Source organism: Corythoichthys intestinalis, chromosome 20 (genome assembly GCF_030265065.1).
Source record: "Corythoichthys intestinalis isolate RoL2023-P3 chromosome 20, ASM3026506v1, whole genome shotgun sequence".
Lineage (NCBI taxonomy): Eukaryota > Metazoa > Chordata > Actinopteri > Syngnathiformes > Syngnathidae > Corythoichthys > Corythoichthys intestinalis.
Window position 1 is genome coordinate 8,056,452 of NC_080414.1, and position 26,248 is coordinate 8,082,699.

The window sequence follows — 26,248 nt, forward strand, 5'->3', positions numbered from 1 at the left end:
GCGTTAGCCTACCGGGCTTCTGTTTGTTTGACTTGTGACCATGTGACTTCATACGTAAGCACATTGACTGCGTTCTCAAAGGGGAATGAACATAGCCGAACAATGCAGACTCAAAGTGGGATAAAAAGACTATATTTTCTTGTTTTATTAAATTACCGAATTTACTGACATGGTCAAAATTACGTCGGTCATCCTGAAGATTTCGGTAACGGTAAATTTTCGGTATACCGCCCGGCTCTACTTCACTGTATATACATTCTATGATGTGATATTTACACCAAGACAGCTCATTAGCCTGTAAAATCCATATATTAATATTAAGAGTTCCAAAAAATCGATTATTACATGCATCACGATTCGACACGTGACGATTCGATTACGATTCATAAAGGTTCAAAAACGATGATTTTCCCCCTCATAATTTTATGACAGCCACTCATAGCGGAACAAAATTCAAGACACGTCTGCTGCCCGAGCACCTTTAACGGTCGCACACACGCACGTTATGATGGATTCTGCTGGTGACTGAGCGAGGGATTTACTCCTTTTTAAAAATCTCAAAAATAAATTTGTGTATGAGACAGGCAGGTATGAGACAGGCAGTCACGCTTTCATGCGCAAGTTATCTTTTTACAGCGAGAGCGGAAGAGAGATAGTTCGTTGCTCCTTGTCTTTCAGTTGTGCTGTAGTAGTTTCAAGTCATCTCAATTGAAAAATATCCTGAGTGTGTTGCTAAGACCCTTGTGCATCTATAAGAGGTAAGTACACAAAACCCTCTTGTACTGTTTAGCCTTTATTGTTGTTGTTTTTGAGATGTTAACAGTTAGCGCCGAGCGCAAAGCTAATTAGCTAATTCGCTAATGTGTATTTCATATGCAGAATGTGTAAAACCATGATTAAGTACAGCGGTAACACTACAAACATGCAAAATAGTACAGAAATCTGTGAAAACAAAGTATATTGGTTTCTAAAGACACTTTGTTTCCAGAAAATGTGGGTTATTCCTTCCACCTGTGTAAATTTTATTGTATTGTTGAGAGAAATAAGTACAGCCTTTAAAATAGTTAATGTTTTGGCAGCTTTTTGTTGTATGGGCATGTTTCCATCGTTCCTGTTGAATCATTAGGATATTTTAAATAAATAATGGACAAAAATTTGTTTGTCTACTTTATTAATTAGTAATGTACGATGCATCGATAATCGTGATAACCCGTGATCCTCGTCAATACCATGATCATCGTTCAAGAATTGAATCGTAGCCCCCTGAATCGTAATCGAATCGAACCGTGGGGTACCTAAGATTGCACACCCCTATATATTATCCACACTGGACTATAAAACGCACAGTTCAAAGCAGGGGGAAAACTTTGCGGGTTTTTGCCCGAAAATTACTGGTAGGCCTACATCATAAATCGTGCCCATTTTCCCCAAGAATGTTAAAAAAATACATTGGATTGAGTTTTCCCACTTTTGGTAAAAGCTCAATCTTGTCAAAAGTCTTCGTTCCCCTGAGTGTGTTTCTGGTTTATGAACGTCTGGTTTATATTTTATAAGTTCACACTTAAATGTTAGCTGCAGCTCTGAAGTCAACAGCCTATATTTCTGTTTAGGGAGAATAGAACGCAAAGGAGTTTCTTCAGCATAGTAACACCGAAATATTGCACACCAAGTCAAATTAGGTTCAAACATCCAGGGTATTAGCGGTGACAAGATTTTAGAGCAACTCTTTCCCTCCCTTACAAGCAAACCAGCTGTCACTCCAGCAGATATGAAGACATGGTGACGTGTGAAATGCAAAGCCTGTTTTTTTTTCTAAAACCGTGACAGCTTTAAGTTGTGAGGGGCTGCCAAGCTAAATTCTTCCTACATGGAAAATTTTTGTCAGAAAGTAGGAAGTAGGCCGAGACTTCTCCAAAGAGAGCATGTAAGACAACAGAGGAGCGTTTGCACTCACCTGGATTAGTGTTAGGTCCTCAAGATTGAGTCTAAAGAGGTGATTTCTGAAAGGAAAACAGGATAAAGTGAGGCATGGTATCCCAGATATAGACTATACAAATGAAGTGGAATATTCCAGGGGGATTTCTATTCCAGAAAAGTTAAGAAGTAACAAACTATTTTGAGGATGTCAACATACAGTATTTGAAAGGATGGCTCTGCTTGGAAATTCAAATCAGCTTTTGCATTGCTAGATTTCAGTAGATCAAACCAATGCACAAACAGAATGTTTAAAGAAGAATTACTAAAATATATAAAATGCAGTTTATCAAGTTGAATGTTTAGTAATTTGAGACTTTCCAAGTTCTATAAAGGAGAAAAATACAGTATTGCCCCGAATATAAGACTGTGTTTTTTGCATTGAAATAAGAAAAAGTGGGGGTCGTCTTATATTCACGGTCTAGATATTATACCCATTTACGACGCTAGATGGCGCCAGATATCATTGAAGCGATGTTCTGTCATGACAGATCTCAGCTACTCTCAAGTTTAACCAGTTTTCACCATTTTATTGCAATGTTTTTCCTGACTCAGATTTGTTTCAAGACTACAGTTACAGTTAGACTTCACTTTGATGGTTAATGCAGTTATTGCAATTTTGTTGTTTCATCACAATAGATTGGTTTTAAGGGTGTAACGGTACATGTATTTGCATTGAACGGTATCGGTATGTGGTGCTCGGTTTGGAACGAAGGCGTACCGAACGAGTTTCTGACGTAATGTAACTAAGGCTGCAGCTATCGAATATTTTAGTAATCGAGTAATCGACTGAAAATTCTATCGATTAATCGAGTAATCGGATAAAACAAATATATTTTTAGGTGAAGAGCAATTATAAATATACATAAGACATTTAATCTAATCTTGAACCATTTTCCGTCAATCAATGTCTTTATTTTCGATGTATATTGTTAAAAACAGCCAACAATTGCATCTCAGATGTAGCTAGAATTTAAAAAATTGACTAATTCACTGCTTTCACTCAAAAATTTTTTAGATTCTATTAAAAAAAAAAAAATATATATATATATATATATATATATACATATATATATATCTTACCTAAAAATGCCGTTACGCTTGATAACACACATCACCTAAAAGTTAGGATTTTTTCCCACGTGTTTCAATTGAATTTCTATTTGTGTCAAGCCATTTTTGAGTTCTAGTTAAGTTTTAAGTTAGTCTAAACTGTAAGTCCTGATAGGATTTTGAGTTTTTGCAGTGTTCAAAATATATGTATGATACAGGCTGTATTGGAGCACATTAGGGACCAGTGCTACTTGGTGTTTTATCCAGCAATGACTACTGAGCTAAAATTGATAGTTAGCATTATTAAGTTTTTATTTCACACCCTCATCACTCCACAACGGTATGTTATGTTAAAGCCTGTATTTAAGACACGTTAGCCACGCATCGACAGTGGTCATAATTAATAGAAACCTAGCCCTCCGCAGGGCTAACGTTAAGTGAGCTAGTGACAGTAACGTTAATCTTATTTATTAGCGCTTAGCGCTCTTTATTAGCGCTTAGCGCTCTTCTGCTTTAAGATGGCGGCTGTTTACTAATGCTGCCCAGACGCGGCCGAGTGTCATTTCGCGTCTAGTTCAACATACATGTGATCTCTATGAGAAGCATCAGACTCTACCTGCTACCAACGTAGCATCGTGCGGGCTAGTATTTAGCAACTTCGGCGTCGTTTGTAGCGGCTGTCGGATGCACAGTTTTTTTTTTTTTTTTTTTTTTGCTTCTTCCTCTACGCACGTGACATCAGCGCGTTGTCCCGCATTAAAAGTAGTCCGAGCAAAACGTGATGCTTAGAGCTGTCAAAATAAACGATTATTCGGGGTGAATAAAATTACTTGGATCAGTTTTTAAACTCTAGTTACTCGAGTATTCGTTTCAGCTCTAAATGTACAGTAACCCTTACTTTTCGAGGCTGTGAGTCGATCTGGTTACAGTTTCTTTATGTAGATTATATTTACTCCGTCTTCTCTACTATAATGAGGACCAACACGGTAGGACAGTATAACCCAGAAACGTCAACGGCGCGACAACGTGGCCGCCGCGAGAACACAATGAAACGCGGGCGTTAAAGTCAATCAGCCAATCCACACAAGTCGCAGTGCAGGCGCGTGTTAGACGCGTCCCAGAAGATGCTCAACACTACGCACGCGAAAAGAACGCGATCCTCCTGCGTCAATACTACTACCGGTAGCTAGGATCGGGGAGACCGGAAGTCACTCGTGTAAAATTACGGTGGATCCGGTCGATTTTAAAACTAATATGCAATCGTAACCCATTTTTTGAGTCCATCAGATCTCTTCAGTGGAAGATCGGGGCACAGATGACTTGTCTTTGTTGATTTACTGCTGTCTTCGGCCCAGTTTTCAATACAAAACCCTCCTACCACAACAAAACAAGTGGGAACTAATATTCACATAGGAACTAAAGTTATACAACATAAAATATACAATAGAAACAGGGGTGCACATAAGTGGTCCGCATGCGTACTGGACGTAGACAAACGCTCTGGCCCTCAACGGCTTCCATACGCTTTTGCGTACCGATGGCTGACCACTGTATTTGCGGCGGACACGAGAAAATCACTTCTCAAAATGTCAAAGAGGCAGGCCCAGCTGAGTAATTATTTCCGTGGTCCCCCGCCCCCGTCAAAAGACAGACAGACGACAGAGACGTCACCGGAGCTATCGAAAAAAAGGACTTTTGCTGAAGTGGCTGCAGGAGGTACCATGGCTAGAAGCAAATGATGCCCGCACGGAAATGTGGTGCAAAATTTGCCGGGAGAATTCCAATGTCTCTGATAAGAGCAGCGCATTTTATGTAGTAGGGTCAAAGAACTTCAGCCATCCAAACTTTGAAAAGCACTAAAAAAAAAAAAAACAGAGCATGTGGCAATTAAGCAAACTATCGATGTCAGACAGCACCCCACTCGCCCTATGGACAAGTGGCGGAATAAAGTTAATGAAGAACAGCGCCATGCACTGACAAACGTGTTTTTGCTCGCATTTCACAAAGCTAAACATGCACGTTCAATAAGCTCTTAGGAGGAGGAGGGCATCCCACTTTTACAAAGGCTTGGAGTTAATGTGGGAGCCGCATAGTGCCCTTTATTTTGAATTAGTGCTTTTATGTTTATTTCTTTACATTTCACTTCAAAGTAATGGCAATTTTGTTGTGCCAGTTGATGTTAATCGAGCATTAATTGTTAATATCATTAATTAAAGGTAATTGGCTCTAAGTAAACCTTGTCATAATTTTATCGCATCAGGCAGGTCGGCTCTCAAGCTCAATGAGGACCAAGTCACATCTCCAGGTCCTCCTCTGAGAACCTGGGCAAAAAAAATATGTGCACCCCTGAATATAAATGAATACTACATCACATTTGTAAAATATAAACACATAATAAAATAAATAATAGCCCATTTAAATAAAATAAATTGAAATGAGCTAAAACACCTGTATTTAAATAATAAGAATAATACACAGATCCTGTTACACAATTAAATTTATTAATTTCTGTGTGGCGTTTTAACTTGAGAAAATCCACCAATAAAGCTTTTGAAAACCGTTCATAAGGGAAAAAAATGTTTCGTTGAGGCATTTCATTTGTAAAATACATGTTAAAATCTTTGTCATTGGGATTCCTTTTCTCTTTAGCACAGGACTTTTTTCTTCTTTCTTTCAGAAAGAAAGCTGACCAATACGCAGGGTCTGAAAGGCAAATTGTTGTTGGATTATCTTTAAATACCCGCTACTTTTTGAGCAGAATTCTAGCTTTGTATAGGCTAATGTTCCTATTGTTGAAAGCACAAATGTGTGTAATAAACAACTAGCACATTTATATTTTGCATTTTGTTTTCTTACTGTACCGAAAATGAACCGAACGGTGACTTTAAAACGTACGTACCGAACCGAGATTTTTGTGTACTGTTACACCCCTAATTGGTTTATTTACATTTCAAAAACCAGAAGCCATTCATTTATGAATGTGATTGCACTTTATTTTACATATTTAAATGTTCAGATATTAAGATTTGAATGAGGCAAAATAACATGCTTTTCTCTCAAATATATTGTTATAATCATTTGTTTCAGGTGTACTGTAATTATTTTCTGTATAAAAATTAATTTGGTGTTCAAAAAGTCTTTTTTCAAGCTTGAGTCTTGAAAAAGAGGGGGTCGTCTTATAATCAGGGCCGTATTATATTCGGGCAAATACGGTAATAAAGAAAAACATTGAACTAAAGCGTTAGTGAATCTTTCGTTCCTCCTTGCTTACAATAAAAGCCTTTTAGAAAATAAATAAAGAAGAAATAAAATGATTTCATCAACGCTCGCTTTAAAGTGTGATTGCATTCCTATACTCTCACAAGAAATCATTTTGTATTGACCACCAATGTATAAGGCTGGTTGCATTAATACACAGAGACCCTTGAGAATGACTATCATTTTGTCTTTGCAGCTTTCTAAAAGATTCATATTTGATTTTTTTTTTTTTTACTCTAAAGAGCAATATATGAATTACATGGAAAACATCAATATATCTTGGAATTTTTGCATGAACATGCAAGCAGCTCTACAAGATGTACATGCATGTACAAAGGGCTCACACAGACATATTGCTTCAAACTAATGGTATTCCCGAGAAGAGGCTCTCAACCATTTCTTAGTGCCGTCTCATTTTTTTACTGTATTGATATTTGTATCGATCCATCTCCTCCTCCATTATCACTCGCACGTCTGTACCGTCTAGCTGCCGTCGACCCAACCACATCACCTTTCATAGTTAGACACTCGCCAGACATTATCGGTGAGTAAGGACTGAAATAAATTACTGTTTTGAGTGTCCCTAATCCTGCACACTGAAAGGATTACCTCAATTTCAGTTAAAATAAAAGATGACCCGATGTGAAGCTTACAAAAGGGTATGAGAACCTAAAAACACAAGTAAAAATGAAAAGACAAGAATATAAATTTAATCTACTATGAATTAAATAACAAAAATAGTATTCTTACAGTACATTAGTAATTTTATGAGACTAAAGTAATGAGCAAAGTTGGATTGTACTTTTTTTTAAAATTTTTTTTATTTTGAGCATAATTTTAACCTTATGAAAATATCCTAGTAAAGTGGTCATTTCAAGGCAATAGTCATAGATGGGTGAAAAAAATCAAAGTTTTGGAAGAACAAAGTATGATATTAAAGTATGTATATATAAACCCCACCCTCTCCCACTCAACTGGTTGTCTGGAGGGGTCCGCAGAAAATCTTCCGCTTGCACCGCCCCAGCACCACACATTGGACAATCATTAATCATTGTTAAGGGCCCTCGAAAGTGTGTAGGGGCCGGCGAATAATTACTCACTAGAACCCCCGGCTGCCGGAGGTTCACCTCGGGGGCTCGTTTATTCTCATTGCACCCGAGCCCTGTTCACATTTGTTCCGCCACTGTGCCAAGGCAGTGACAAAGACTATTCTATTCTATTCAATTCTATTCTATTCATGAATATAAAACTGATAAAAATTTGACCAATAATAAAATAGTCAACATTGTGTCACATAAGACCATCATCAAACATTTGAATTTTAATCTGAGAAAGAACTAAATAAACTGAATAATCTTATTTCATTGGTTTATTCAAATTGCTCGACCAACAAATCAGTTTTGCAACAAAATTCTACCTGATAAAAATGTGACATATCTCTAACGAGCGTGGCTCCTGTTTTCAGACTGCTGTGTTTATATTTGTGTTGAACTCCTGATGTTCAGAAAAATTCGGTCTTCAATTGGTGTGGCCCTAATTCACCTTTGTGCGATATACTTTCGGGAAAAATACGACACCATGACAGGGAAAAGGGAAACATAACAAAAACACAAAGGAAAAAAAAAGAACATTACCTGGCACCCACAATCAGTTCATTTTGGCTGGGATCAAAGGTCAGCTGGGAGTAATCCACTGTGCCCTCTGCTTTGAACCGGAAAATCCATGGCTCCATTCCTGCCAATGGCAACAAAGGATGTAATTTGAGTTAACCAATCAGACTGAAGAGAGCAGATGACATCTTGACAGATGCATTAACTCTTTTTTGAAAAAGGTGTTGTATTAAGTATAAGAACGAGACTACGGGATTTTTTCCCCCAACTAAATAGAGTATACTGTAGAGTTCCTTTGAGTTCAGAGATGTTATTTTGTAATTCTAAGTATTTACAACAACAATTGGCAAAAAGGCTTTAAAGATGCCATACGGACACAGCCAAGCGATACACTGTTTATTCATTCAAGTACACCGTATAAGACAACCACAAATTGACTAAAAAATACATCATCTCGGAAAAAGGATTCTCTACAACAAATTGATATTACATTGCAGTGTTATTTCTAACCAAGAAAAAGATTAACGACACCTAATTGCACCGGAGCAAATTGCAGTAATCTGAGAGCAAAAGGACTACTGGTAAGTATTTTTTAAGTATGGTATAATTTAGATGAACTTTATGATGAATTACATGCCTCTGCCTTTAACAAGCAGCTGTAACTATTTTAAAGGTTGGAGACTTTGAAAATCAAGTCAGTATTTCTGCGGGTACCTAGTGTAAACAAACTTCGCATTTGGAATGATGCTTAAACATACATTATTTTCCACACGTCACATACACCTGTACAAATAGTAAATGCAGGAGCTGAATGAAAAAAAAATCCTACAAAGATAATAATGTTATCTGACTGAAAATACCACAGTGAAGGTTATTTTACACAGTTTAGTATTGTATACTGAGAGCCTTGTTTAATATTTTACTAACCTAGATAGATGGACTATCTACTGGTAAAACAATGTTTCACACCAAGCCATGAAACGTCATTATGAAATATGACTTTGACCAGTCCATTTATTGGTGAATGGGTGTAAAAAAAAATGCATCTTCTCCATATGTTTCCCAATTGGTTAGTAGTGTGTGCACTCACTTTATGCTAGAGATCAACCGATATGGGTTTTTCAGGACCGATACCAATTATTAGTAGTTAGGCTGATAACAGGAGCATTATGGAGCCGATATTAGGGGTGTAACAGTACACAAAAATCTCGGTTCGGTACGTAGCTCGGTTTTTAGGTCACGGTTCGGTTCATTTTCGGTACAGTAAGAAAACAAAATGCAAAATATAAATGTGCTAGTTGTTTATTACACACCTTTCAACAATAGAAACATTAGCCTATACAAATCTAGAATTCTGCTCAAAAAGTAGTGGGTATTTAAAGATAATCCAACAACAATTTGCCTTTCAGACCCCGCGTAGTGGTACGCTTTCTTTTTGAAAGAAAGAAGAAAAAAGAAGTCCTGTGCTAAAGAGAAAAACAATCCAAATGACAAAGATTTTAACATGTATTTTACAAATGAAATGCCTCAATGAATCTTTTCCCTTATGGTTTTCAAAAGCTTTATTGGTGGATTTTCTCGTTAAAGCACCACACAGAAATTAATAAATTTAATTGTGTAAGCAGGATCTGTATTATTCTTGTTATTTAATTACAGGTGTTTTAGCTCATTTCAATTTATTTTATTTTAATGGGCTATTTATTTTATTATGTGTATGTTTTACAAATGTGATGTAGTATTCATTTATATTGTATATTTTATGTTGTATAACTTTAGTTCCTATGTGAATATTAGTTCCTACTTGTTTTGTTGTGGTAGGAGGGTTTTGTATTGAATTCTGGGCCGTGTTGGTTATTATTATTGCAGACAAGACAGCAGTAAATCAACAAAGACAAGTCAACTGTGCCCCGATCTACCACTCGAGAGATCTGATGGACTCAAAAAGTTTGTTACGATTGCATATTAGTTTGAAAATCGACCGGATCCACTGTATTTTTACACCAGTGACTTCCGGTCTGCCCGATCCTAGCTACCGGTAGTAGTATTGACGCAGGAGGGTCGCGTCTCGCGTCAAATAATACACTCTGCCGTTCTTTTCACGTGCGTAGTGTTGAGCCGCTTCTGGGACGTGTCTAACACGCGGCCACACTGCGACTGGTGTGCATTGGCTGATTGACTTTAACGCCCGCATTTCACTGCATTCTCGCGGTAGCCCCGTTGTCGCGCTGTTGACGTTTCTGGGTTATACTGTCCTACCATGTTGGTCCTCATTATATTAGAGAAGACGGAGTAAATATAATCTACACAAAAAAACTGTAACCCGAGCGACTCACAGCCTCGAAAAGTAAGGGTTACATTACATCAGAAACTCGTTCGGTACGCCACCGTTCCGAACCGAGCACCACGTACCGAAACTGTTCAATATAAATGCATGTACCGTTACACCCTTAGCCAATATTATTTTGCAGTAAAAGTGTATAAATTGGCATTAAAAATTTGAATACCATAATTTTCGCACTATAAGGCGCACCTGACTATAAGCCGCCACCCACCAAATTTGACACGAAAACGACATTTGTTTATAGATAAGTCGCACTGGACTATAAGCCGCAGCTGTCCTCACTATATTATGGGATATTTACACCAATAGATATTAACCAGTAAAACTTTGACAGCGGCATCATCCGACTAACATGAGACCAAATAAACCACCATTGCTTCAAGAAGCTTCATTTGGCAATCACTGCTCCCGTGGAGGAGACAGACCTCTGCTGCCACCTGCTGTCAGCACTGTTGTTGTCCAACATGCATCCTAGGATGCATTGCAGCGCTACAGATGTAAATAACAATCAAAATTCATGTTCTGTGCTAATTATTTCTTCAGTTACTGTTCCAGTTGTTTCATTAATTGCTAGTTAGGCTATTTGGTAACACTGTATTTGACAGTGGTGCCATAAGACTTTCATTAGACAATCATAATTATGAAATGACATTAATGAATGCTTATAACTGATGTCATTTAGCGTTATCCGGCAAATTATCTCATTTTTGAATGGATGTAAAAGAACCAAGCTGGACATAAATGGAGTTAGTGACATGATTTGCCGGATGAAACTTAACCCATTCACTCCCAGCCATTTTCACCAGAGCGAGGGCCCAGAAAATTCTGTTCTATTGCTATATAAACATGGAATCCACTCTTTTCTTTCAGCAGAAAAAAAAGTTCATATCTTTTTCCGTTCTTTAGAAATCAGCATTAGAAAATAGCTTAACATAAACAACAAGACAAATAGAGCTTTTGATCACAAAGTAACAACTTATTTACACATAACTAACTAAGATATGATGCTGTTGTCGCCAAGATGACACTGTTGTCGCCGCGACAGCCGGGTTAACTTTGACCTTATCACTGCCTGTCTCATAAAGATTTCTCTGCGAGGTCTGCTCGGCGAGCAGCACGGACTGAATGGCATCTTCCGCTGCACTGGTGGTCCTGGTCGTTCTGCTCGGTCGTCCGCCGCCTGGCATCCTTCCCCCGGCGCTCCGACTGTGTGGCCCGGCTCTTTGTTGCCGTTGAATCGGGGTTGAGGGTATTACCAAACGCGCTACTGCCCTCCAGTGGCCAATTTTATTACTTTAAAATGGATTTTCAGCTTTGTGCTTTGGAACTCAGTTGAATCAGAACCCAGAGATGTCTCTTATAAAAAAAGAAAAAAAAAAAAAAAATGTGAAAGACTTATAAATATGTCTTTGGGACACTGAAACAATTAAAAATAGAACATATTTATACGTTTTTTGGAGCAAATGACTTAATGACATCTGTCATAAGCATTCATTCATGCCCATGATTGCGTCATGTCATAATTATGACGGTCTTATGACGCCGTTGTCAAATTAAGTGTTACATAACCCCCCCCCCCCCCAAAAAAAAAAAAAAAAGCCGCACTGGAGTGTAAGTCGCAGGATTCTAAATGAAGGAAAAAGTAGCGGCTTATAGTCCAAAAATTACGGTAATGCAAACACTGAACTTCATTGAAATGCCTAAAGCATGTTTATTGAATCACAAAAATAGATAATAGCAGCAAAAGTGCCTGAATTTCCTACACTCAGAAACATCTTTTAAAGTTGAATAAACTTTTAAATAAATAGCTCTCTGAAAATTTTCCACAGAAAAAGCCCTTATGACCTTGTCTAAGTATCCTTGAGCAAGATAGTAAACCCCACATTGCTCCTGGTGCTGTGTCACCAGTAGGTACATAAGGGTATAGTGTGAAGCGCTGTGAGTGCCTTAAAAAGGTGGAAAGGCGCAATACGAGTGTAACTCCATTTACCATTACCATTCAACCAATCAGAGGATGATGGGGTGAATACCATTCCATTAGACAGCAGGCAAGAAAGAGAGGCACGGCTTCATCTGAGCCGAAATAACCCAGTTTTAAATAGATTTTTTCAGATGGGCCGATCAGATTTAAAAAAAGGCAGATACCGATAACACATCAAATTTGTGTGGCACCCGTTGCTCGTTAGGGAAAGAAACTAGAGTGCCAGAAGTGAAGTCTCCAAACACAACTACAACACAACTAACTACGCAGCTACAATAAAAAAACAAACAGAAGCTCGATTTTTTTTTGCTACGGGTTTTTAACAAAGCAAGTGTCTATCTTTACTCTGTTGCATACTGAGATTTATCAGCAGATCAGTGGCAGATGCTAATCTTTTAATGAGAGGAAGCTCAAAGTGTGTCCCCCTGTGGCACCCGTTGTTCGGTAGGGAAAGAAACTAGAGTGCTAGAAGTCTACAAACACAAGCAGCTACAATAAAAATAAACAGAAGTTAACATATTCGCTAGTGGTTACTAACAAAGCAAGTGTCTCTCCTTACTCTATGTCAGTGCTTCTCAATTATTTTCTGTTACGCCCCCCCAAGCAAGACGTAAATGTTTCGCGCCCCCCCCAAACTCTCCGCCGCCACTGTAAATAGTATTATTCGTCTATAAAATTACTATTATAAATACGCATCTGCCTAACATTGTGTCCTTTTTTTCTAATAAAGAAAACAAGGAACAGATCAACTTATAATAAAGTATAACTTTATTAACATTGTTTTGTTTGTAACAGGGAAGACTTGACGTGCATCAATTTGCCTGAATTAAAAAAAAAAAAGTCACATTCAAACTGTAAAAATACACTCAAGGTATTTTTGACCATTTGATACAGAAAAATGTAATAAAATCCGTAAATAATAACAAATTCAAATTGATTAGAAACATTTACTCATGAGGACAATATGCCAAAAAATTTGACCGAAAAAACAAAAATGAATAAAGGAAAAAAAAGTGTCCTTGGACAGAAGGACAGTTTTTATTTTTGCTGCTCACACTCAGTAATACCTCCTTTGCAATGGTGTGGAGTCATTATGCAATGAGCATGCTTACAATGCTCACTGGTTTACTGATATAACACTGACAAAGCAGGACTATTGTTGGCAATATTCGGCACGTTTTCGCTGAAAAACAATCAAGCGGCTTATCAATGAAATTGGGGTCGAATGTCTTTAAGTGGCGTCTTAATTGATTTGGCTTCTGGCAGTCCGCTATAATTATTTTCAGACACAGTAAACAGTAGTCTTTCCTCATCACCCCACTGTATTAAAAGTCAAAGCTAAAAGGCAAACGGCCCGAAAAAAGCGCATTCTCGGCGGCCGAGGTAGAACCGTAGGTGAGGGCGGTCGTCGTGACGATCCCAAGCCGAAAATGGCACTTCTCGGGCGGCAACGTGAGAACCGGACAAGACAGTGGGTCGCTGCGTGAGTCAGTCCGGTTGGAAAACGGCTTTCGAAAACGGCGGCGGCGCACTGCTCTTCATATCTGTTTTCTGTGTGCTGAGTGCTCTTCCTTAGTTCAAAAATACTGCACGCACTCTGAAAATGAGAGCGCCACTGCCACCCACTGAGTGGATGTGCAAGTACACTTTATTCCAGTCCGGCAAAAAAAAGAAAAAAGCATGTTCCCCGAGGACACATGCGCCCCCCCTGGCATCGCTCTGCGCCCCCCCAGCGGGGCGCGGCCCACTATTTGAGAAGTACTGCTCTATATAGAGATTTATCCGCAGATCAGTTGCAGATGCTTATCTTTCAATGAGGGAAAGCTCAAAGTGTGTCCCATTGTGGCACCCGTCGCTAGGTAGAGAAAGAAACTAAAGAGCCAGAAGTCAAATCTTCAAAAACAGTTATAATAAAAGTGGAACAATAAACTCTCAACTCTGGAGACGCACAGCGTCCAGACTGTTTAAAGGACTGTAAAGCTGCTAGAATTAATGAAAAGCAAGCCACATCGTAACTGGTTATAGGAAGCTAATTTTGAACAAAAGTTGAGCGCTTTGTAACAATTAATCACCTAACTCGAGTAATTGGATTAGAAAAAAGCTACGAATCAAAATTTGCTGCTTTGAGTATTCATTTAATGAGAGTGAAGTTGTAATGGTTTGTTTAGTAAGTGTTTGCTATCAGTTTGGGTGGACACACTGCCCTTTAGTGGCAACAGTGAATGTGAAATAACTCATTTAACATGGCTGAATCCAGCTGCTCCCTGTTAAGACCAACATAAGGTAGGTTTTTGTTTGAGCTATTATTTAGAGGGTTTTTGTGGGAATATGTTTTTGAAGGATTTGTTAAGTGTATTGTGAAAAAAGTTAGCATTTAACAGCATTTACGTGAGCGAACTTTTGCTATGCAAGTTAGCCAATTGTGCTTTTGTTGTATTTAGATCATTTTTTAATTTTTTAATAATGTTTGAGGCTAAGCTCAGGTATTTTATTTTTAAATGAAAGTGCAATCCTGCATTGTTTGAAGAAACCCTCGGGAATTTTTTTTTTTTTTAATGTCGGCAGTTAATGCTCTTTTAAAAGTGCAATCTTAGCAAGCCTTTGCTTTACATCTCCTTAAAATTTATTCTGCGACACATTAAATGTTTCTAATCAGATTACTCGAAATAACTAGTTAGATAGATTAATCGACTACTTAAATATCGTAAATACCGTATTTGTATGTTTTTTTCCTCTTCGTTGGGCATTTTATGGCTGGTGCGACATACTCAGGTGCGACTTATAGTCCGAAAAATACGGTAATCGATAGCTGCAGCCCTAATTGACATGTACACAGAACAGTATACATTTGACCGCTTATTTTTTTGACATTTTGAAGTAAGCTGAGCTTCTTTGCAGTCTTTGAGTAATCGCCACTGCCACAGACAACCAATGACCAACCAGATCTCATGGCATCCGAGCCTTTATTCCTTGACCAACATAACCACAGGTCAATGGAGGTCAGTTTCCATGTGGACAGTCTGTCTACCGTCTAGCTATTTGATAGGATGAACTGAGAGTAGTCAATGAGTCATTCATCCCACGTTCAATCTACTGTATATGCATCATAGCTCCTCATTCCACAACTACTGTGAACCCTTTTCGGATTAAGACAATAAAGCACTTGTGTTTATTCATTGTACAGCACACAAGTGAAACAATGCGTTGTCTTCTGCTTATATTCCATAATTATGAATTTAAAAATAAACATCTGATAAAGTACCAGAGGCAGACGTCATTACAGTGATGCCTTTGGAAAGCACAGCCATGCCTGTTGTTTAATGGCCCACACAAAAGCATCGTCCACGGTGTTAAGAAGCCTGAAAACTGCATAATTTGTCGCACAGCTCAGCAAGTTATTGCATTACCATCATGACTTTATTCTCTACACGCAGTATGTAATTTGCATTTGATTTAGCTACTTCTGATTAAGAAGAAAAAAATCTGTCACTTTTTCTTTAAATAACATTTTTCAAAATGAACTTTTTACCCAAGACAATAAGTAAATATAGATGCATTAAGATAAATGGGAAAAGTGAAAGAATGGGACTTTCAAAAATAAGTGCATTAACAAAAATGAGTTAACAGAAAGTGATTTAAAACAAAATGATCTAAGACGTAAGTGTACTTTGGAGACATATAAAACTGGTATGTTATGATTACTGATATCTAGTGCTGTCAAATTTATCGCGTTAACGGGCGGTAGTTATTTCATTAATCATGTTAAAATATTTGACGCATTTAACGCATGCGCGGAATGACCCGCTCAGGCATTGCCTAAACAGCTTACAATGATGCTGTTTTTTGGACATTGAGAGCTAAGAGGCAGAGAAAGACGAGTGGATCCAGGCGTTCATTGGACCGCGCCGTTTATTGGCATAAGCTTCGGCAACTCCTTCACAACAAACATAAGGATCATTTAGTGAAAGCACAACAAATATTCCTATCTCTCAAAAAAAAAAAAAGTTCACAAAAAGAAAAGCTGGCATTCCCAATCAAAATAGATATGCAAAATACACATAAACCTACTCAGACTTTATTCAAACATTTCGTTTTGCTAAAAAAAATACACTGGATGGCAATATTTAGTCACAATATACAAACTATCAGTGGTCTCGTACGTTGTGAAGCCAGCACTCAAATGAAAGTAAATCACAATTGACCTAGTCTAAAAAAAGAAAAAACAAAACAGGGAGGTACGGCGTCAGTCCAGGGACAAAACACACTCATTGGCTTGATTTCTAGGTTTAGTGAAAGCACAACAAATATTCCTATCTCTCTCAAAAAAAAAAAAATTTCACAAAAAGAAAAGCTGGCATTCCCAATCAAAATAGCTATGCAAAATACACAAACTTACTCAGACTTTGGTCAAACTCTATTCAAACATTTCGTTTAGCTCAAAAAATACATGGATGGCAATATTTAGTCACAATATACAAACTATCAGTGGTCTTGTACGTTGTGAAGCCAGTACTCAAATGAACGTAAATCACAATTGACCCAGTCCCCCCCCCAAAAAAACAGGGAGGTATGGCGTCAGTCGAGGGACAAAACACACTCATTGGCTTGATTTCTAAATTTAGTGAAAGCACAACAAAAATAATATTCCTATCTCTCTCTCTCTCTCAAAAAAAAAAAAAAAACAGTTCACTAAAAGAAAAGCTGGCATTCCCAATCAAAATAGCTATGCAAAATACACAAACTTACTCAGACTTTGGTCAAACTCTATTCAAACATTTCGTTTAGCTCAAAAAATACATGGATGACAATATTTAGTCACAATATACAAACCATCAGTGGTCTCGTACGTTGTGAAGCCAGCACTCAAATGAACGTAAATCTCATTTGACCCAGTCTTCAAAAAAAAAAAAAAAAAAACAGGCCGCTACGGCGTCAGTCGAGGGACAAAACACACTCATTGGCTTGATTTCAAAGTAATTTAAAAGTCACAGTTGACACCTTTGTGGTGTATTTCAATCACTACCTTACGTAAAGACACTTTGGAAGAACGGCTGTGACGTCACCGCTCGGCGACGTCAACAATGGCGAGCTACTAGTTTATTTTTTGATTGAAAATATCACAAATTTTATTAAAACGAAAACATTAAGAAGGGGCTTTAATATAAAATTACTATAACTTGTACTAACATTTATCTTTTAAGAAATACAAGTCTTCATCTGTGGATCCCTTTAACAGAAAGAATGTTAATAACGTTAATGCCATCTCGTGGATTTGTTATAACAAATACAGTACTTATGTACAGTACGTTCAATGTATATATCCGTCTTGTGTCTTATCTTTCCATTCCAACAATAATTTACAGAAAAATAATAATTTTTAATAATAATAATTTGAATTGCAATTAATTACGATTAATCAATTTTTAAGCTGTTTTGGCCATTTTACCATGAAAACAATGCCCAAATTGCTTATTCTATATTTTACGCTAAACTGCTGCTGTCTGGAATGAATTACATACTGTATAAAATATTCACTGCTAGGCTTGAGTGGTCAGTGATGGTATCGAGTCAAAAAACACGTTTTCTAGTCTGATGGATAACAGATGATACTTCAGTAAACAGTGAAAAACACCAACACTAGCATGTATAACAGTGCCAATATAGGGCAAGCAATGCGAGAAATGGGAGGGAAACCTTCCATTTGTGTAAACATTTGTGAAATGTCAGAAATAAAAATTATGGTGCCATATTGTCTATTCAGCAATGCAATTTTGGAGCTTCTGAATGATCGGAGAGCAGACCTGAAGCCAGGCACAAAAAGGAGTCAGAATATATGACTTCAACTCAGTATTTTCTTCACGTCTGGGTCATTTCAGCACATTGTGACAGTTGGTGCTGGCCTCTGTGCATACACTATAATTCATACACACTAGCACAAGCTAATTGAGGAAAAAAAAACATTTGATGCCGTTTCTGGCTTCCTCTAAATGATTGGAATATAAAAACTGTTTGTTTTCCAATTCCATTCTGATGTCTGTTGCCAACATTGCATGTATTTGAGTGAACAGTCAATTAGACGTGATATTTTAGGATTTTAGTAAATAATCACTCTGATAGCAAGTCGCACGCAACACGCCCACTATAATTGTGTAAGAGGTTCTCTGTCAAAGATGTTGTCACGAAATAATAAAAAAAGACCTTGTTATCAAAAACATTTCTTTACAGATACAGATAAACACGTATAATTATGGGAAATGAACCACTTGCTTCTTTACCAATTCTAAAGACAAAAACATTACAATAAGTTCACTAGGGGTGGGACAATATATCCGAAAAGTGATATGTCGCGATACTTTGTAGCCCAAAAAGGTTATTGATATGCTTCCACCAAGAATCGATATCATTTTGCTAGCTTTTGGTGACCAAAAATCAACAGGAAATGACGTGAAAATGAACTCATTGCCTGGCACTGGCTGCAACTGACTACCTTAGGTGTCCAATCCGTTTGAAATGGGAAGGTTGGCAGCGAATACATGAATGCTCATTCGCTGACAACCTTTCCACCTCAAATGGAATGGATGTCTACTAGGGCTAATTTATTTATTTATATGTTTAACCTGTCCTGTTCAGCTGCTTAGACACATAGAATAGCAATGGGAGTGATCCTTAAGCTCTGAACAGTAATAATGTATCACATGGGAGTTTGATATACTCCCATTGTGGTTGTTCATTATGTTTAGTCTTTAAGAGAAAGCAGAAACGGAAAAGGGTTATAGGAGGACAGAAAGGAAGGAAGCAGACAGAAAAGGGGAAGAACATGAAACAACAAGAAATACATTTTTACACGCCTATGTTACCTATGAACATAGTGGTGCTATCGATATCTAATTATAATTACCTTACCATGTGTGGGGCTTGATAACCAAGGAGAAAGGAGTGGAAGCAACTCAAAGGGGACGTGGTCAGGCGGGGTGGAGCATACACTAATCAGCGAGGTGTGGAAACCAATATTAAGTGAATCACATGTACTGTAAGTGTGGATACGTTGCCACCTTATTCTGTGCTACCTGATCGCTAATCCTGGCACCTACAATCTCTGTCATACGTGAACCCATTCAGATGTGTGATAGTCTTGCAGTAAAGTGCAAGTGCTGCGAGAGGGTGCCTCGGGGCCCTGGCACCGCCCCAGCCAACCGGGGGGTAGGCGAGCGTGGCCCACCTGTCCTCCCGCGGCTCCGGCAAACGGGCCACCGCCATCCCCCCTGGAACCCAGGGCGGTCCCCTGGACCATCCGTGCATCCATTAACTGGCCCTTGAGGAAGGGATAAGGGGACGCACCACCACCACCCGCGCCCACCCAATCTGGACCCTCAGCCACAACTGGTTGCACCCCCCAACCCCCACAGCCCTCTAAGCCCGGGGCAGGACAAGACCCCCACCGGAGGACCCAAGGAGGATGCCCGGCTTTTTGTTGTATACTTTTAAAAAGAGCAAACGTGTCACTTCAAATCAAATCACATTTATTTACTGTATTTTTCGGACTATAAGCCGCTACTTTTTTCCTTCATTTTGAATCTTGCGGCTTATAGTCCAGTGTGGCTTATTTGTTGATTTATTTGGGTTAATAGGTAACATTTTATTTGACAGCGACGTCATAAGACCGTCATAATTAGGACATGACAATATCATGGGCATTACTGAATGCTTATGACTGATGTCATTAATTGTCATCTGGCAAATTATGTCAATAACTCCATATGTCCAGCTTGGATCATTGTTATCCATTGAAAAGTGAGACAATTTGCCAGATAACACTAAATGACATCTGTTATAAACATTCATTAATGCTCGTGACAGTGTGATGTCATAATTATGATTGTCTAATGACAGTCTTATGGCACCACTGTCAAATAAAGTGTTACCAAATACCATAATTAGTAGAGGTGGGAATCTTTGGGCACCTAACGATTCGATTACAATTACGATTCAGAGGCTCCGATTCGGTTATAAATCGATTAGTGATTTTTCTTTCACGGCCGAATCGTGAATAATCTAAGAATCGGAAATTTCGCACGCCTCTAATAATTCTCAATAAATGAAACAACAGGAACAGTGACTGAAGAAATAATTAGCACAAAACATGAATTTCGATTGTTATTTACATCTGTAGCAGTGCACTGCATGCTAGGAGGCATGTTGGACAACAACAGTGTTGACATCAGGTGGCAGCAGAGATTGACTGTTTCCCCCAAGGGAGCAGTGATGGCCAAATGAAGCTTCTTGAAGCAATGAAGCTTTGCAGCCAATTGGTTCAAAGCTTCTTGCTGGTTTTTTTTAGGTCTGATGACAGTAGTATGATACCGCTGTCAAATAAAGTGGTACCGGTTAATATCTTTGGTGTACATATCCCATAATACAGCGAGGACAGCTGTGGCTTATCTATGAACAAATTAGTGCTGCAACAATCAATTAACTCGAGTATTCTATTAGAAAAAAAACATTCAAATTCATTTTTTTGCTTTGAGTACTCGTTTAATTAAAGTGGCGTTGTCATGGTTTATTTTAAAGGTGTTTGCATTTCGTTTTATTGATTAGGGTGGATACACTACCTTCTGGTCTGCCTCATTTCACATGGCTGAATCCAACTGCTCCCTGTTAAGACCAACGTTAGCTAAATTTTTGTTTGAGCTAAGGTTTTTAATGCACTTGTAATTTAGTTTATAGGTATATTTAGCTGTTTTTTGTGGGAATATGTGTCTGAACCATTTGTTAAGAGCACTGTAAAAAAAAAAACGTTAGCATTTTATAGCATTAAAGCTAGCGGACTTTTGCTATGTAAGTTAGCCAATTTTGCTTTTGTTGTACATAGATCGTCATTTATTTATTTATTTTATAACGTTTCAGGCTCAGCTCAGGTATTTTAATTTTTCACATTCCTTATCCGATTACTCGATTATTCGAACTAACTAGTTCATCAATTAATCGACAACTAAAATAATCGATAGCTGCAGCCCTAGAACAAATGCCGTTTTCGTGTCGAATTTGGTGGGTGGTGGCTTATAGTCAGGTGCGCCTTATAGTCAGAAAAATACGGTAAATTGCCCTTTACAAAAGCGCAAGAGGTCCTCAAAGTGCTTTATAACAAAGCAAAAATATAGTACATGATAAATAAAAGACAGGAAAGTATTATACAATTAAACAATGCATCACTCGCAAATTTGTTTCAGCAGATAAAACAGGAAATCCGAACGTGCAATATATTGTAGTCATTTCTCAAGATTTAAAAAAATAAAATAAAATGAAAAAGAAAACGGATTATCTTGGGAAATTATGCCTGTTACATGTACTCACCCACCTCGCTTTTCATAATGTTGCATACAATCTCAAAGAAAGACCATTCGGACTCATTAACACTATACATTTGTAGTTTCCACATACAAGCTTGAAAAGTCCATGCATGGGTACCTTCCAAGCCCATTAAACCCTAAAGATGCATAATAACATGTTCTTTCTGTAAGTGTAGTCTTCAACAAAAATTATCCTCTTAGGTAGAAGTAAGTACATCTGAAGATGTTTTTTGTGTACGTGCCAGAAATCCAGCAAGCTTGGATTCCCAGCAATCTAAATTCATACACAGTCAACTTTTCAAGTGCCTTTTCTTTTAATTTGCAAGGGAACTTTCCATCAAGGTTGGTACAGAGCAAGATGACAGAATGAATATACTGGAAAACACGCTGTCTGCGTCGCCGGGTGCATCTGTCAACATTTCGGATGAAAGAACGCTCTCCCTTGACAGCACAAAAAGCAAGCACAAAAACACAAGTGTCCCGGTGACAAATGCTGGCGTTCTGAGCGATTCTAGACAAAGACAAATACAGCTAGGGGACAACAGCCTCTAAGCAGCACCTGCACACTACAGCTCATGTACTCCAGTGTATTGGAAACAAAGAAGTCCACCATTTGTTTTCTTTCACAAAAGACATAATCTTGGCAGTAGTTGTCATGATACATTTTCATTAGCATTAGTGCTGCAATGATGAATCAAAAAACTCGAGTAATTCGATTAGAAAAAAGCTTCGAATCAAATTTTGCTTATTCGAGTATTCGTTTAATGAGAGTGGCGTTGTAATGGTTAGTTTTGAAAGTGATTGCATTTAGTTTTATTGTTTTGGGTGGATACACTGCCGTCTTGTAGCAGCAGTGGATATTACACAACTCATTAAACAGCTGAATCCAGCTGCTCCCTGTTAAGACCAACATACAGTTTTGTTTAAACAGTTTTTTATGCATTTGGTAATTTAAGTTTATATGTACAGTTGTATAAAAAGTAGGGCTGCAGCTATCGATTATTTTAGTAGGTGATTAATCAATGAACTAGTTAGTTCGAATAATCGAGTAATCGGATAAGAAACAAAAAAATTAAAAAACCTGAGTTGAGCCTCAAACAGTATATAAAAAAAAAAATCTATGTTCAACAAAAGAACAATTGGCTAACTTACATAGAAGTCCGCTAGCTTAAATGCTATAAAATGCTAACGTTTTTTTACAATGTTGTTAACAAAAGGTTTAGACACACATTCCCAGAAAAAAAACTGGCTTAATATTCCTATAAACTAAATTATGAATGCATAAAAAACATTAGCTCAAACAAAAACTTAGCTTACATTGGTCTTAACAGGGAGCAGTTGGATTCAGCCATGTGAAATGAGGCAGACCAGAGGGCAGTGTATCCAACCTAATCAATAAAACTAAATGCAAACGCTTTCAAAATAAACCATTACAACGCCACTTTAATTAAACGAATACTCGAAGCAATAAAATTTAATCCGAATATTTTTTACTAATCGAATACTCGAGTTAATCAATTAATCGTTGCAGCACTACTAAAAAGTATCTGAACCTTTCGGAATTTCTCACATTTCTGCATTAAATCACCATCAAAGGTGATCTGATCTTTGTCAAAATCACACAAATGTAAAAACAGTGTCTGCTTTGACTAAAACCACTCAAAAATTTATAGGTTTTCATATTTTAATGAGGATAGCATGCAAACAATGTGAGAAGGGGGAAAATAAGTAAGTGAACCCCGTGCCTAAGGAAACTTAAAGAGCAATTGAAACCAATTTTTACCAAACAATTCAAGTCAGGTGTGTGCCCAATCACTGATGAGTGATTTAAAGCTGCCCTGCCCACGATTAAACACAAACCTGGTACGAAATGTCTTGAGAAGCATTGTCTGATCTGCATCATGAATCGGTCAAAATGGCTGTCTGAAGACCTCCGATCAAGGATTGTTGATTTGCATAAAGCTGGTAAAGGTACAAAATAGCGCTGCAACGATTAATCGATTAACTCGAGTATTCGATTAGAAAAAAAGATTCGGAATTAAATTTTGCTGCTTCGAGTATTCGTTTAAAGTGGTGTTGTAATTGTGTTTTTAGAAAGTGTTTGCATTTAGCTTTATTGATTTGGGTGGATACACTGCCCTCTAGTAGGCTTATTTCACATGGCTGAATCCAGCTGCTCCCTGTTAAGACCAACCTAAGCTAAGTTTCTGTTTGCGCTAAAGTTTAAAAAAAATTTTTTTTAATACATTCGTAGTTTAGTTTATAGGTATATTTAGCCGTTTTTTGTGGGAATATGTGTCTGAACCATTTGTTAAGAGCACTGTAAAAAAAAACATTTAATAGCATTTAAACTAGCGGACTTTTGCTATATAAGTTAGCCAATTGTTCTTTTGTTGTACATAGATCCTTATTTTTATTTATTTATTTTTTAATACAGTTTGAGGTTAAGCTGAGGTATTTCCGTTTTTTATGTTCCATATCCGATTACTCGATTATTAAATAAACTAAATAGTTCACCGATTAATGGACTACTAAAATAATCAATAGCTGCAGCCCTAGTACAAAACCATCACTAATTCTGGATGTTCATCAATCGACAGTCAGAGAAGTTGTCTACAAATCGAGAGAGTTTGGCACTGTTGCTTCTCTCCCAAGGAGTGGGCGTCCACCAAAGATGACGCCAAGAGTTCAGCGCAGAATACTCAGATGTAAAAAAGAACCCTAGAATGTCTGCTTTAGACTTACAGAAATCACTGGCACAGTCCAATATCTCTGTGCACACATCAACTATATGTAAAACTATGCCCAAGAATGGTGTTCATGTGAGGACTCACCTATCTAAAAAAAACCATTGTTGCTCGTGTAATGTTCACAAAAAGGCACTTGGACACGCCACAGAAGTTTTGGCAAAATATTTTATGGACTGATGAAACCAAAGTTGAAATATTTGGCAGTAACACACAACGTCATGTGTGGAGGAAAAATGGAACCGCTCACCAACATCAACACCTCATCCCCACCGTGAAGCATGGTGGAGGGAGCATCATTATTTGGGCTGTTTTGCTACCTCAGGGCTTGGACAGCAATCATTAATGGAAGAATAAATTCAAAAGTTTATCAGGATGTTATGCAGAAAAACCTGTCAGACAGTTGAATCTAAAAAGAGGATGGATGCCGCAACAAGACAATGATCCAAAACACAGATGTAGATAAAATTCAGAATGGTTTTAGAAGAACAAAATACACGTTCTGGAGTGGCCAAGTCAAAATCCAGACTTGAACCCCATTGAGATGCTGTGGCATTACCAAAAGACAGCGATTAATGCCAGGCATCCCAGGAATCTGACTGAAATACAGCGGTTTTGAAGAGAAGAATGGGCCAAAATTAGTCCTGATTGATGTGCCAGACTGATCTGCAGCTACAGGAAGCGTCTAGTTGTAGTTATTGCTGCCAAAGGAGGGTTGTGGGGGGGGTCACAAGATATTAAATGTGATGGTTCGCTTACTTATTGTTCCCCTTCTGTCATTGTTTGCAAACTATCCTCATTAAAATATAAAATCCTACAAATGTTTGGGTGGTTTTAAGTTAAAGTACATAATTTTTTCATCTGTGTGATTTTGACAAAGATCAGATCACATTTGATGGTGATTTTATGCAGAAATGTGAGAAATTCCAAAAGGTTTAGATCTTTTTTAATACCACTGTATATTTAGCTGTTTTTGTGGGAATATGGGTTTCAACAATTTTTTGAGCACGTCGCTAAAAAAAAGTTAGCATTTTATAGCATTCAAGCCAGCGGACTTTTGCTATGCAAGTTAGCAAATTGTTCTTTTGTTGTACTTAGATCCTCATTAATTTAGTTTTTTTTCATACATTTTGAGGGTAAGCTCAGGTATTTTAATTTATTTTCAAATGAAAGTGCAATTCTGCATAGTGTTAAGTAACACTCAGGAATTTTATTTTGAAAGTGCAATCTTTGCAAGCCTTTGTTTTACATCCCTAAAATGTGTTCTGCAACGAGTAATCAACGACTAAAATAATCGATAGCTTCAGCCTTAATTAGCATTACTAACCAGTCAATGTCATCCTAAACATTTCATTCGTCTGAACGTCTGCCAGTTGCGTTTGTCTGGAGGCAAACATATTTTTAGAAATCGCAATCCGCAAACCCCCACACATTATCAAGACAATCCTTTGGCATAAGCTACAAATGTTTCTGTGACACCACCTGAGGGACCACAGGCTTGGCGAACCTAACCTCGCCTCATAAATCTCCACTTCCTGCGGGTGTGTGTGTGTTTCTCTCTCTGAGAGAAGACATGTTATTTGCTGACGTATGCAAAAGGGGCAAAAGGTCCTCATTGAACAGCGCTCGGGATTTATTGCCATTTGGGACCAGGCCAAGGACAGTAAATTTTAATAAACGGGGGTCGATGGACCGTTCCGTACACGGAAGTTCATTCGATCACAGTTTAGCTTTACAGGCATGCAAATGCGTGGTATTATGATATTTATGTGCCGCGTGCAGAGTTGAAATAGCTCTTGGTGAAGCCACCCTGGGGAGAGCCAAACAAATCAACCTTATCGTTAGCTCAATGGGAAGCAAAGGAAATGAGAGGACAACTACTGCAAAATGAATATCATTAAAACCATAATTTCTAGATTTCCTTAGCCTTTTACATC

At 37.9% G+C, this 26,248-nt stretch overlaps 1 protein-coding gene across 5 annotated transcripts in view; it reads right to left on the reverse strand.

Moving 5' to 3' along the window:
• sema5a (sema domain, seven thrombospondin repeats (type 1 and type 1-like), transmembrane domain (TM) and short cytoplasmic domain, (semaphorin) 5A) overlaps positions 1 to 26,248 on the reverse strand; it is a 327,060-nt gene that overhangs the window by 172,448 nt on the left and 128,364 nt on the right. For all 5 annotated transcript variants that reach the window (XR_009061597.1, XM_057823814.1, XM_057823813.1 and 2 more), the window contains 2 exons: positions 7,920 to 8,019; positions 1,955 to 2,000 (listed from right to left, as the gene is read on the reverse strand). Coding sequence is in view for 4 of the 5 variants with exons in the window: in XM_057823814.1 (XP_057679797.1) it covers positions 1,955 to 2,000; positions 7,920 to 8,019 (146 nt within the window). In the remaining variant the exon portion in view is untranslated. The remainder of the gene's footprint in view (positions 1 to 1,954; positions 2,001 to 7,919; positions 8,020 to 26,248) is intronic.